This window comes from Ostrea edulis, chromosome 5 (genome assembly GCF_947568905.1).
Source record: "Ostrea edulis chromosome 5, xbOstEdul1.1, whole genome shotgun sequence".
Classification (NCBI taxonomy): Eukaryota; Metazoa; Mollusca; class Bivalvia; order Ostreida; family Ostreidae; genus Ostrea; species Ostrea edulis.
Genome location: NC_079168.1, coordinates 52,345,023 through 52,359,213, shown reverse-complemented (window position 1 = coordinate 52,359,213; position 14,191 = coordinate 52,345,023). Strand labels below are relative to the sequence as shown.

The following is a 14,191-nucleotide window of genomic DNA, read 5'->3' as shown; positions in this document are numbered from 1 at the left end:
AGGTGCTCTACCAATTGGAACTACATGTATCTGGTCACCTTCGATCGAACCTGTCTGACCATCACATTCCTCCCTCCTTAACTGTCTTCACATTGATGATTTCAACCCAAGATCTTTATTCCCTGGCAGGCATTTTCACCTGTCAGTTCCAGGGGCTGGTCTACGTCATCTAATGTAACGGGAAGGGAGAAAATGCAATGGACCAGACTGAGATTTGAACCTGGGCCCCCTGAATCTCTAGTCAGGTTCTTTACCAACTTAGCTATTTGGCCACCAGCAATCACCACACAGGTAACGTACATTTTAAGAACAAAACGTGATGTCTGATTCGTACTTAAATGCACCAACAAATAAATGTAACATGTTAAGTGAATAAAGAACAAGAGAATAACTTTTCCTAGTCATTGATTTATCCTGGACATTAAAGCTGACATAAATTCATGATACGTACACATTTCTCATCTTATCTGCCATACTTCTTTCAGATAGTCTATTTTACTCTACGCGTATATACCACAAATGTGATTGTCACACTGGAATTATTTTTCTAGCTGGACTTGACCAGTGCACATCTCCAGTAGTAATGTAAAGGGAATGAGAATCGAATAAAATGACATCTTAAAACATCATGCATTGCTAAAAATACATATCGTATATTAGTGAGACATTCTGAAAGTTTAACTTATTTGGACGAAAATGTGAAAAAAAAAACCAACTTTTCATGCATACTTGCAGGTATTTGCAGTTTATCATGAAATAAATGCAGAGAAAATTGCCAATTACACACTGAAATAATGGAATAAGCAAAGAGCAAAAGAATATCTATTATTCAAATCAATTTTTGCAAAATACAGGTGCATATGTATAAAACGTAATGCACATGTATGACAAGCCGTTTTACTATTTATTCGAAAAAGAGAGATCTCTTTCAACTTTGAGAGATATCTCTTTAACTTTGAGAGATATCTCTAAAAGGCATGGGGTTTAAGATATTGGTGAAATTTTGCATGTTCCAAAAAGGTGGCGAAATTTAAGATCATAACTAAAAAAACACAAAGTTCTTCAGAATGTTTACAAACACATTGGATACGATAGTACTACAAAATAATTCCCTGTTCTCATTTGCCTAAACTGGTACCCTGTTGACTTCGCATCTCTTATGTTTGTGTGTAGCCACCAATCAGCGGAGTACCAGTTTATTATATTGTCCTCCAGACAAAAATTTTATAAAGGGCTAAAACGTCAAAATGACTTCAATTTCAAAGCCCTGCAATTATAGATAACTCATAATTAATACTACAAATTTGTTTTTTGGAGTTCTTTTTGCAAAATATTGTGATGCCATTTTTGAGATAAAAGATAGACCCTATCCCTGGGATATCTCTCTCTAAGTGAAAGATATATCTCAAAGTCAAAGGGCCGTAACTCAGCAAAAACTCAGAGAATTAAAACGTGATCTGTAACATGTTATGAAAAATCAACGGACCGAGGTATTTCCACCCTCCTGTGATGTCATAAGATTTATGCATGACAGGAACATTAATTTTGTTGGAGTCTTTTTCAATAGTTATTGTAAAAAAAAATTCTTAACCATAAAATATTTCATAAAAACTCTAAGTTATAAATGAATAATGAATTATATGTTTCAAAATATTGAATCCAAGGGCAATAATTCTGTTTTCATTAAATTATTTATCAAGTTCATTATGCGATAGGTTTCCTTTATTTTTCACAAACATTTTGTATATTTTTTAAAGAAACCGTTTCACGAAATTGTTATGAATACTATTACATCGTTACAACCAGTTTTTGTGAAACATTGATAATGCTGTTTAAGGAAAATTGCAATTTTCTGACGTTGATAACAGGTATATTGTGCTAATTGATAAAAATTTTATTAAAACCGCAGTATACTTATTTTATCATTTTTATTTGTTACTAAGATGCATTATCCGAAGAATCATATAAGATTGAGCCTATAATTCTAGAAGGGTGGAGTTACCTTAAACTTGATTTGTAGCTTGTTATGCCAAAGCAATGTACTATATAGAAAATAAATATCTGCAAGAACATAAAAAAAACAAGTGTGAAAACTGATAATTCATACTACTCTTCCAAGTCCAAGGGCCTTAATTTAGTGAACAATCAATGGATGGAAACCAAATTCGAACTTGATCTGTAATTTGTTATGGCAGAGCAATGTACTAAATATGAAATAAATATCTGCAAGAAAAGAGAGAGAAAAAGTGTGGAAAACTGTTAATTCTTGCTATTTTTCTAAACCCAAGGGCCATAACTTGGTGAAAATCAAGGGACCGAAACCCAATTCGAACTTCATCTGTAACTTAAAATTTTCAACACTGCATGGTGTTCTAAATCGTGATTTCATTTCTTTTTGATGTCCTATACCTTAGTATTGTAGATGAACATGTTACCTTTAAGTAAATTTAGATTGTCCTTTCATAAGCTGGAAATCGAAAGAGAGATATTTTGATATACGGTTACCTGAGTGTAACAGAACGTGTAAATTATGTACAATTAGAGATATTGAAGACGAATATCATTTTATATTTATTTGTCTTTTATATGAAAAACTAAGAAAATTATATATTGATAAATATTATTATGAAAATTGGTCAATGTATAAATTATTACAGTAGTACTCAAATACAAATACAAGTGTTATGAATAATTTGGGGAATTTTTTGTATAAAGCTTGTAAACTGAAATCAGAGGCCACAACATAAAGAGGTTTATCCTCAATGTATCAATAAATATGTCCTTTATATTTGAGACACGTGCTCTATTTTATGCTTAAAAATTTTTATTATAACTTATTGATGTCTTTTTCATTGATGTTAGTATTGTAATATAATTATGTTACATGTATTTTCAGTACTGCTTTTGGAAATAAACAATACAGTACAATACCTGTCGAGGCTACCCGCACAGCTAAATCGGAACAACTGATGTGAAATAAAGCGAAGAAAAACTTATATACCATGCAAACCCTGATACATATAACAATATTGGCGGATAAGCGGACATAAACAATTTTACTATACAAGTATTGATGAATTCATGACAGCTTTAACAGATCTTAATGACAAGTCGACATATCATATTGACTAGGAAATGAATTTAGCTACCCCAACATTGAATCATAGTTTGGGAAGTTTCACTTTCACTTCTTCATCCCTCTGCGTGTCAAATAAAGGGGCTCTGGCACGGTTCTCCAGTATGTCGCGATCATATCTAGCGCTGGATTTCCTTCGAACACTTGACTTACGTCGGGAATAGGCCATTCCACTATGTGCAGACTGGTCCTGGTATTGTGATCGTCTGTTGAAAGTCTCCAATGACTTCTCTTTTGCCAACATATTTTGAGCCTCAATAGTGTAATTTTTTTCTTTTGAGCTTGTTCGCATAGGAATTTTTGTAATTACAAAATTGTTTAATTCTATCGGTGGAAGGCACAGTTCTTTTGTTCCTTGAGCGTGCGGCTTTTTATCTTTTGCATAACGGAGCTGTTTACTTAAAGGTTCTGTAGATTCAACACCAACAATTTTGGGTAGAGCGAAGGCGCTTTCCTTGGATGATACGAGTTCCTTGGGTCCCGGAGGAACTTTTGTGCGATGAGACTTTTCAGCATATGATTTCTTCTTTCCCACAGCATGGCCTCTTTTGGGGTTTTTGTATTTGAAGACGACGGAATGGTAATATTTCTGATACCCGCCTGCTTAGCGTTGCTCATGGATGATTTAATCTCATCGTCGCTTTCAAAATCATCTTCATACTCGTAGCTGAAGTTTTCCTTTGGGTGTTCTACAATCCTGGCTTGATCTTTTTCCGAGCACAAATCACTCGCTTCAGATTCCATTCTCACATGTAGCGTTTTACGAGCATTGCTATAGGTTACTATAGACTTCCTTTGTCCTCTGCAGACTGCTTTTTCATCTTCTTTTTTATGTTTGTTTCAGTGATAATCTCAGAGGAAGTTTTCCTATCCTTTTCAATGTTGTTTTTGATCTTTTTCCGCTGCGTCTCTTTAATTCGGCGCGTTGTTGCTCATCGTAAGCGTTTCGCCCAGCTAGGGATTTGACTGCAGCAGTTTCAGTTTCTCTTTTGGTTTCATTTTCTTTCTTTGATTTGTGGCTATTTTTTTTACCCCCATGATTCTTAACTACAGGTACACAGGAAATAGTTGTCTCTTTTGTTTTGGCCTGTTTCTGTTCCCCGCTCTTTATCTCTTCGACCATGGGTATTTGCAATTCTTCGCAAATATTAACATGATACCTCTCGTTTTTACTGTCTTCATGATGCCGCATTGCTAGTTTTGTTTCACTAACATCTAACATATGGGCAAAGTTTCCATTAAATTCGGCCGGCTTATATATGTTTTCTATGTTTGGGGCCACGTGGTGAGAATTATCTGGGGTTGCATCCTCATCGCTCTCGAAACACTCTTTTGATTGGAGATCTCCGGGATCGTCAGAACTTTTCGGCACTCTGAGATTCACAGTGCTTCTTGCATTGAAATCATTATTTGTGTTGATTTCACATGCGTATTCGTCTTCCTCTTCTGTGATCTGACTTCCAATTTTGACTCACGAGCGGTAGGGTTTTTGCTTTACAACATTGCTATAGATTGCAGAAGTGGTTCTTGGCTTTTTGGGTACAGCATGCATAGAAATATTGATGGTGGATGGTGTAGGGTCTTTTAGAAAGCCAAACTCTTGACCATTAACACGTCTTTCGCTGAAGGAATCCATGCTCGTTGAACTTGAAGATTTCAAGTCGAAATTTTCTGTATTGGACTGACAGTTGTGAACCAGAGTCTCATCGCTCAGCTTGGACAAGACTTCCATTTTGGAGTTTTCAGAAAAGTTTCGATCCTCTGGAGAAATCGGGCTTGTCTCCTTATTTTCACTCTCACTCCAAATGCCCTTTTTTGTTGCATCCAAAGAACAGCTATTTCTCTCTGAACTTTGATGAGGACCACCATTCACTAGTTTAGGCTTGTTCAGAATATCAATACCTTCGTTAACATCTGCTCTAATGTGGCTCAAACTCGGGTTTTGAGAATCGAAGATTCTGGAGTTCGACATTTTCGATGATAGACTTGGCTGAATCTCCTGACTTGTGTCAGACGCATTGTCAGATCCAGTCTGTGGACGACAGCAGGAAACCTTGGATCTTTCGGGTGACATTAAATGTGAACGTGTGCCCTTGGAGAGTGGTCTCTTCACGTGATCTATTTGATGATTTGTGGCATCACTGTGGTAAGCAGGGGGTTTAGGAGTCATGCGCTCGTACCCATATACAGACCTGTCCTTTGAAGACGAAGGCCTAGAAATTTGCTCTTCCTCATCACCCAGCGGCGACGGCGAGGGCAATACAAAATCGTTAAAACTGTACACACCTTCTTCTTCTAATGGGAATTCCATTTTTGAATACTGAAAATCCTGAAAACAAAATAAATAGTATGATTTTATTTATTATCACCATTTATTAGAATTATCCCGCCTTGTCCCAATGTGTGTTGGGTATGATGTAGATACAAGTCTATATGTATTATCATTCTTATCAATATTTTCAGAAATAGATAACACCTTTTCAACATCCCATACCAGCAAGGGTAACACCGAGAGCAACTTTTGATCTTGTATGAATGAAAACTGGATCATATACATATAGGCACTTGAAATCAAAATGAGATATATTTAAAACTTAGTTATACATCTTCTTTAGTCATAGAGACATAAGTACTTCATTGGTTTCCAAGTTGATTCGACCGATGCGATGTAAACATTATTCCAACCAAGTCCCTACCTGTCTGTCCTCAAATCCAACCCAGGAATTTTCTTTAGATACTTTTCAAAATTTAATTCTACTTCAATATTGAGAAAAACCCTTAAGACTCCACATAACCGCTAGTGATATCCTGGGTCCATCACGATAACTATGTTATGTACAGTATACGAATACTGCTTTACATATTTTCTTTTGTTCACTGTGATTAATTATCAATATGTATCCCCACTTAATTAATACAGTGTGTAAGACAAATAAACATCATGTGGTAATCAATAAAGTGAATTAACCTTCAAACTTTCAGTATAGATGTAATGTTTAAGCCAGACAACCATATGTATATTTTATTTCATCTCGGGCGAGAGTTTCTGATACACGGTACTCTTCCCTAAAACTGTTGGTACATATTTGCCATTAATAGGTTTTTGATCCCAAGATTCCAATTATGGGACCACAGAATTCTATGCAAGTGTCATATCCTGAACCAAGCAAGTTTTCTTACTCAACTGGTACAGACACCTTTCTATGTATTTAAAGGTTTTTAATTTCGCATTTTAATGCCGAGAGAAACTCTAAGACTAAGCCTTCAACGCGATCTTATTTTTTATTTTTGGGGTGAATTGTCATGTTGTCATCTGTCCGTTGTCATCTGTCTGTGATCCTCTAAATCTCTCAGAAATACGCCTTGACTTAGGAACATGTGATGTGGTAAACAATGGATGGAATAGAACAAAATTTGAGAGATGAATATATTCTTCTACCCTTTCTGCGCATATGCACAAGTTGTCAAAGCTAAAATGTGGTATTTAGGCCTAAACTAAAAAAAAAAAAAAAACACAAAAGAAAAAACAACTAATGCATGTGAGGCTTTTAGAATACCATCTGGGAAAGATGAAATGATTCCAAGGGAGGTTATGATACTTTGTATACAGATCTTGGCCAAAACTATGGTGTGTAAAACGTTGCTATATTCGATAATCTTGTGATGTATATTCTATATCTTGTAATGTATATTCAATATCTTGTAATGTATATTCAATATCTTGTGGTGTATGTTCTATATCTTGTGATGTATGTTCTATATCTTGTGTTTCCCGTGAGGATCCGGGTTAGAATAGGTCCTCAGTACCCCTTGCTTGTCATAAGAGGCGACTAAATGGGGTGGTCGCAAAACCGAGGTCCCGTGTCACAGCAGGTGTGGCACGATAAAGATTCCTCCCTCCTCAATGGCCATAAGCGCCGAGCATAGGCCTAAATTTTGCAGCCATTCACCGGCAGTGGTGACGTCTTCATATGAGTGAAATATTCTCGAGAGGGACGTTAAACAATAATCAATCAATCTATCTATCTATATCTTGTGATGTATGTTCAATATCTTGTGATGTATATTCTATATCTTGTGATGTATGTTCTATATCTTGTGATATATGTTCGATATTCTTGTGATGTATGTTCTATATCTTGTGATGCATTTTCGATAATCTTGTGATGTATGTTCAATATCTTGCGATGTATATTCGATAAAATTGTGATGTATATTCTATATCTTGTGATGCATATTCTATAATCTTGTGATGTATGTTCGATAATCATGTGATGTATGTGCATTAATTGCATTGTGGGTAATATGACACAACAGCGTTCTATTACAGTAAGGACAATTTCCATTGGTTGCAAATAACAAAAGTATCCGGTGATGCAAGAATAACGTCTTCTTTAATTCCAATGATATGAAATTGAAACTGAATGAAGCAGGGAACCCTTTGCCAAAATTGTAAATTTCATGATCCTAGAGTAGGGGTTTTAAAATTGCTACCTTGGTGGGACTAAAATTGTCCTAGTGATTAAATGTCTTTATCGTTTGATGGACTTCTATAATTATTCTGATACTATATAAAATGAAGCAGAGACATATGTAAGTCTGACAAAAGCTAAATTTATGCATATATAGGAAAACAGAAGTATGGATGCTACCCCCCCCCCCCCTTTTTTTATAATTTTGAAATGTGTATACTGGTTGAAGGCCAATCTCTATAGCTTACAAAAAGCGTGAAACGATTACATAAATCGAAAGAGGGATGAGATAAACAGGGAATCGACACATTTCGGAGAAATTATTGCTGCAAAAAATATCAGGGGGGGGGGGGGGTAAGCAGTATCCATACTTCAGGTGCCTGTGTCTAGGACAGGTCCTAAGAAGTCATACAGTGTTACAGTGTATATTTAACATACCAGTGTATCATATTTTGCATCACCGGATACTTTCGTTATTTCCAACCAATGAAAATTGTCCTTACTTTAATAGTACGCTGTTACATGATATTACCCATAATGCAATTATTGCACATACATCACAAGATTATCGAATATACATCACAAGATAATGAACATACATCACAAGATTATCGGAAATACATCACAAGATATTGAACATACATCACAAGATTATCGAACATACATCACAAGATATAGAACATACATCACAAGATTATCGATATAGCAACGTTTTACACGCCATACAAAACTGTTAGATAAAATATAAACTTGTTCATGCTTCGAAGTTTCCGATAGTTTGTACAAAAAAAATCTGCTTCCTATTATATGAATAGAGTACTGTAGCATGGCAAATTAAATAATCGGAGATAAAAGAAACCCTATCGTTGTATGTGTAACACTTACCGCACACTTGGAGATAGAAAATGGCTTTCCTAACAGTATTCGATGCAATCAACTTCCTGGAATGATTATGAAGTCACAACAGAGAAGTGATTATGACGTCACAACAATGAAATCATTATGACGTCACAACAGCGACATAATTATGCCACCATCCCCATTCTATTCTATAAACATGACCTTTTCTAATGGGGAGAGTCTATACGCCCGTGAACTCAAATGCCGAAAAGCCCGTGACTCCGATTGTAAACACATAATTTGAATACGTAAGCCGTTTATGTGTACTTTTTCTAAATGTATTGATAAATAGTAAAAACGTTAACATTCTTTCATTTTAAAGAATTTTTAAGTTGTAAAATATACTATACAACAAAACTATTAATTTTATCGACCTATTTAAACTTAAATTGAGCTTATAAAAGCATGATAAGAAGCCCAAAGTTTAGAGTATTTAGTACGAAGCCCGTGACTTTATCTACACCGTATAGTTTACAATTTATGAGGCCCGTGACTTCATGTACACCTTTTACAGTACTAAGTATGAAACCCGTGACTTCATCTACACCATATACGGTACTATGCATGAGACCCGTGACTCCATCTACACTCTATACAGTACTATGTACGAGGCCCCTGACTTCATCTACACTCCATACAGTACTAAGTATGAGGCCCGTGACTTCATCTACACTCTATTCAGTACTATGTATGAGGCCCGTGACTCCATCTACATGCACCCTAAAACGTACTACATGTATGTACGAGGCCCCTGACTTCATCTACACCCTATACAGTACTATGTACGAGGCCCGTGACTTCATCTACACTTCATACAGTACTATGTATGAGGCCCGTGATTTCATCTACACTCTATACAGTACTATGTATGAAGCCTGTGACTTCATCAACACCCTATACAGTACTATATATGAGGCCCGTGATTTAATCTATACTCTATACAGTACTATGTATGAAGCCTGTGACTTCATCTACACCCTATACAGTACTATGTATGAAGCCTGTGACTTCATCTACACCCTATACAGTACTATGTATGAAGCCTGTGACTTCATCTACACCCTATACAGTACTATGTATGAAGCCTGTGACTTCATCTACACCCTATACAGTACTATGTATGAAGCCTGTGACTTCATCTACACTCTATACAGTACTATGTATGAAGCCTGTGACTTCATCTACACCCTATACAGTACTATGTATGAAGCCCGTGATTTAATCTACACTCTATTCAGTAGTAAGTATGAGGCCCGTGACTTCATCAAAATTCTCGGTCATTTTATGATCAGTTGTCATTGATGTTTAAAAATTGTCTTCTTTTATACTTGCACTTTTAAGTTCATAAATATTTGGACTGTTCACTTCTTGAATTCCAAACATTTGAAAACTCTAATTTCATCTCGTGCTTTTTATTATGAATACGTGATTTTTATATCAACATGTGCTGTGTACATAGTACAACAATATGAGTCACAGTTTTTATTCAAAACATTCCACTCCCCCATATCTCTCAAGTTTAAACATGAAGGAAATTGTTCATGTATGCAGTGCTAATGAAATTGCTACGAATTTCATATTCTCTTTTGTATGAATGTCATTAAAATAAAGTAATCGGGGAAAAAATGTTTTTAGCTCACCTGAGCCAAAGGCTCACGTGAGCTTTTCTAATCAAAATTTGTCCGTCGTCTGTCCGAGTCGGTGTCGTAAACTTTTCACATTTTCAACTTCTTCTCAAGAACCGCTGGGCCAGTTTCAACCAACCTTACCACACAGCATCCTTGGGTGAAGGGCTTTCTAGTTTGTTCAAATGAAGGTCCATGTCCCTTTCGAAGGGGAGATAATCACAAAAATGCAAAAAGAGGGTGAGGTCATTAAAAAATCTTTTTCTCAAGAACCACTGGGCCAAAAAAGCTGATATTTACATGAAACCTTCCTGACATAGTACAAATTCAAGTTTGTTCAAATCATGGCCCCCAGGGGTTGGATGGGGCCACAATAGGGGATCAAAGTTTTACATACTAATATATAGGATAAATCTTTAAAAATTTTCTCAAAAACCACTGAGCGAGAAAAGCTGATATTTACATGAAAGCTTCCTAACATAATGCACATTCAAGTGTGTTCAAATCATGGCCCCCGGGGGTTGGATGGGGCCACAAAAGGGGATCAAAGTTTTACATACAAATATATAGGAAAAATCTTTAAAAATCTTCTTCTCAAGAACCACTGAGCCAGAAAAGCTGATATTTACATGAAAGCTTCCTAACATAGTGCAGATTTAAGTTTGTTCAAATCATGGCCCCTGGGGGTAGGATGGGGCCACAATGGGGATCAAAGTTTTACATACAAATATATAGGAAAAATCTTTAAAAATCTTCTTCTCAAGAACCACTGAGCCAAAGAAGTTGACATTTACATGAAAGCTTTCTGACATAGTGTAGATTCAAGTTTGCAAAAATCAAGGCCTCCAGGGGTAGGTTGGGGTCATAATAGGGACTAAGGTTTTACATGCAAATAAATATGAAAAGTCTTCAGATATGGGCCAAGATGACTCAGGTGAGCAATATGGCCCGTGGGCCTCTTGTTTGTGCTATGATTTTCTGTGCTGTACAAAGTTCCATAACTCTTACTATGTCTGATGGGGATTCTCATCAGCAGATCCAGAGACACGGTCCGGAGGTCCATCCCCTTTTTTCTCAAGGATACCAACATAGTTTTTAGCTCACCTGAGCTTTTCTGATAAAAATTTGTCCGTTTTCTGTCGTCGTCGTAAATTTTTCACATTTTCATCTTCTTCTCCAGAACCACTGGGCCAATTATAACCAAAGTTGGCCAAAAAGCATCCTTGGGTAAAGGGCTTTCAGGTTTGTTCAAATAAAGGGCCATGCCCCCTTCAAAGGGGAGATAATCACAAAAATGCACAAATAGGGTGGGGTCATTTAAAAATCTTCTCAAGAACCACTGGGCCAGAGGAGCTGAAATTTTCATGAAAGCTTCCTGACATAGTGCAGATTCAAGTTTGTTCAAATCATGGCCCCCAGGGGTATGTTGGGGCCACAGTAGGGGATCAAAGTTTTACACAAAAATATATAAGGAAAATCTTTAAAACTCTTCTTCTCAAGAACCAACGAGCCAGAAGAGCTGAAATTTATGTGAAACCTTCCTGACATAGTACAGATTCACGATTGTTCAAATCATAGCCCCGGGGGGTAAATTGGGGCCACAGTAGGGGATCAAAGTTTTACATAAAAATATATAGGGAAAATCTTTAAAAATCTTCTGAAGAACCAATGAACCAGAAGAACTGAAATTTATATGAAAGCTTCCTGACATAGTGCAGATTTAAGTTTGTTCAAATCATGGCCTCCGGGAGTAAATTGGGGCCAGAATAGGGGATCAAAGTTTTACATAGAAATATATCGGTAAAATCTTTAAAAATCTTCTTCTCAAGAGCCAATGAGCCAGAAAAGCTGAGATTTACATGAAAGCTTCCTGAAATTGTGCAGATTCAAGTTTGTTCAAATCATGGTCCCTAGGGGTAGGTTGGGGCCACAATAGGGGATCAAAGTTTTACATGAGAATAAATAAAGAAAATCTTTAAAAATCATCTTCTCAAGAACCAATGAGCCAGAAGAGCTGAGATTTATATGAAAGCTTCCTGACATAGTGCAGATTCAAGTTTGTAAAAATCATGGCCTCCAGGGGTAGATTGGGGCCACAATACGGACTAAGGTTTTACATGCAAATATATATGGAAAGTCTTCAGATATGGGCCAAGGCAAGGTAACTCAGGTAAACGATGTGGCCCTTGGGCCTCTTGTTTGTAATGGCACATCTGATATGGAGGTACAAAAATTGCAAACCCCTCCCCTTTGAATTAGTACATTTTAGCAAAAATGGCACTTTTGTGCTGGGAGGGTGCAATCCCCTTTGTTTGGGCTAAAAAAGTAAAATCTTGGGTCACACTCCCTGTGAAAATTTACTGGATCTGCCCTTGTATTAGATCATCCTCGTTTGGTTTTGTTTTTCAAAATTGTCGAAGTTAAGTCTCAGGTCAGGTGCTCTACCAATTGGAACTATCTGGTCACCTTCGATCGAACCTGTCTGACCACCACATTCCTCCCTCCTTAACTGTCTTCACATTGAAGATTTCAACCCAAGATCTTTATTCCTTGGCAGGCATTTTCATCTGTCAGTTCCAGGGGCTGGTCTACGTCATCTAATGTAAAGGGAAGGGAGAAAATGCAATGGTCCAGACTGAGATTTAAACTTGGGCCCCCTGAATCTCTAGTCAGGTGCTTTACCAACTTAGCTATTTGGCCACCAGCAATCACCACACAGGTAACGTACATTTTAAGAACAAAACACGATGTCTGATTCGTACTTTAATGCACCAACAAATAAATGTAACATGTTAACTGAATAAAGAACAATCAAATCTTAAAACAGAATAACTTTTCCTAGTCATTGATTTATCCTGGACATTAAAGCTGACATAAATTCATGAATACTTACCCATTTATCATCTTATCTGCCATACTTCTTTCAGATAGTCTATTTTACTCTACGCGTATAACCACAAATGTGATTGTCACACTGGAGTGATTTTTCTAGCTGGACTTGACCAGTGCACATCTCCAGTAGTAATGTAAAGGGAATGAGAATCAAATAAAATGACGTCTTAAAACATCATGCATTGCTAAAAATACATATCGTATATTAGTGAGACATTCTGAAAGTTTAACTAATTTAGACGAAAATGTGAAGAAAAAAACTTTTCATGCATTGCAGGTATTTGCAGTTTATCATGAAATAAATGCAGAAAAATCATTTGCCAATTACACACTGAAATAATGGAATAAGCGAAGAGCAAAAGAATATCTATTATTCAAATCAATTTTTGCAAAATACAGGTGCATATGTGTAATACGTAATGCACATGTATGACAAGCTGTTTTACTATTTCTTCGAAAAAGAGATATCTCTTTTAACTTTGAGAGATATCTCTTTAACTTTGAGAGATATCTCTAAAAGGCATGGGGTTTAAGATATTGGTGAAATTTTGCATGTTCCAAAAAGGTGGCGAAATTTAAGATTATAACTAAAAAATCACAAAGTTCTTCAGAATGTTTACAAACACATTGGATACAATAGTAATTACAAAATAATTCCCTGTTCTCATTTGCCTAAACTGGTACCCTGTTGACTTGGCATCTCTTATGTTTGTGTTTAACCACCAATCAGCAGACTACCAGTTATTATATTGTCCTCCAGAACAAATTTTTTTTTTTTACATTTTTTTTTCATCATTAAATCAGATACATATACATGTAGATCTATAACAAAGAATGATTTTCATTGTTATTTCCACTTATACCTATAAGCACACACACACACACACACACACACACACACACACACACTTATGTAAAGTCTATATAGAGTTATTTTGTTGCTTAAATTTGTATATATATGATACAAGTAGATAACGGGTTAAAAATCAAAAATATTTTTCCATAATGACCAGGATTTTTCAAATCTATATACATCACTGTTTTGAATAGGCTAGCAATATGATTTTCAATGTTGAATTTGAATTTCAAGTGAGATAATAACCCATTTATATTTGGTAGTTTGTTCTGTTTTAGACTAGAAAAAATATACTGTTTTGTGTAAAGGA

General features: G+C 36.0%; 1 protein-coding gene across 1 annotated transcript; it reads right to left on the bottom strand.

Annotated features, from left to right (window-relative positions):
- Positions 1-1,961: 1,961 nt before the first annotated feature.
- Positions 1,962-6,643, bottom strand: LOC130054569 (uncharacterized). Its single transcript, XM_056164778.1, has one exon. It carries the CDS (start codon positions 5,445-5,447, stop codon positions 4,608-4,610), a length of 840 nt encoding a protein of 279 aa, XP_056020753.1. The 5' UTR covers positions 5,448-6,643; the 3' UTR covers positions 1,962-4,607.
- Positions 6,644-14,191: the final 7,548 nt, after the last annotated feature.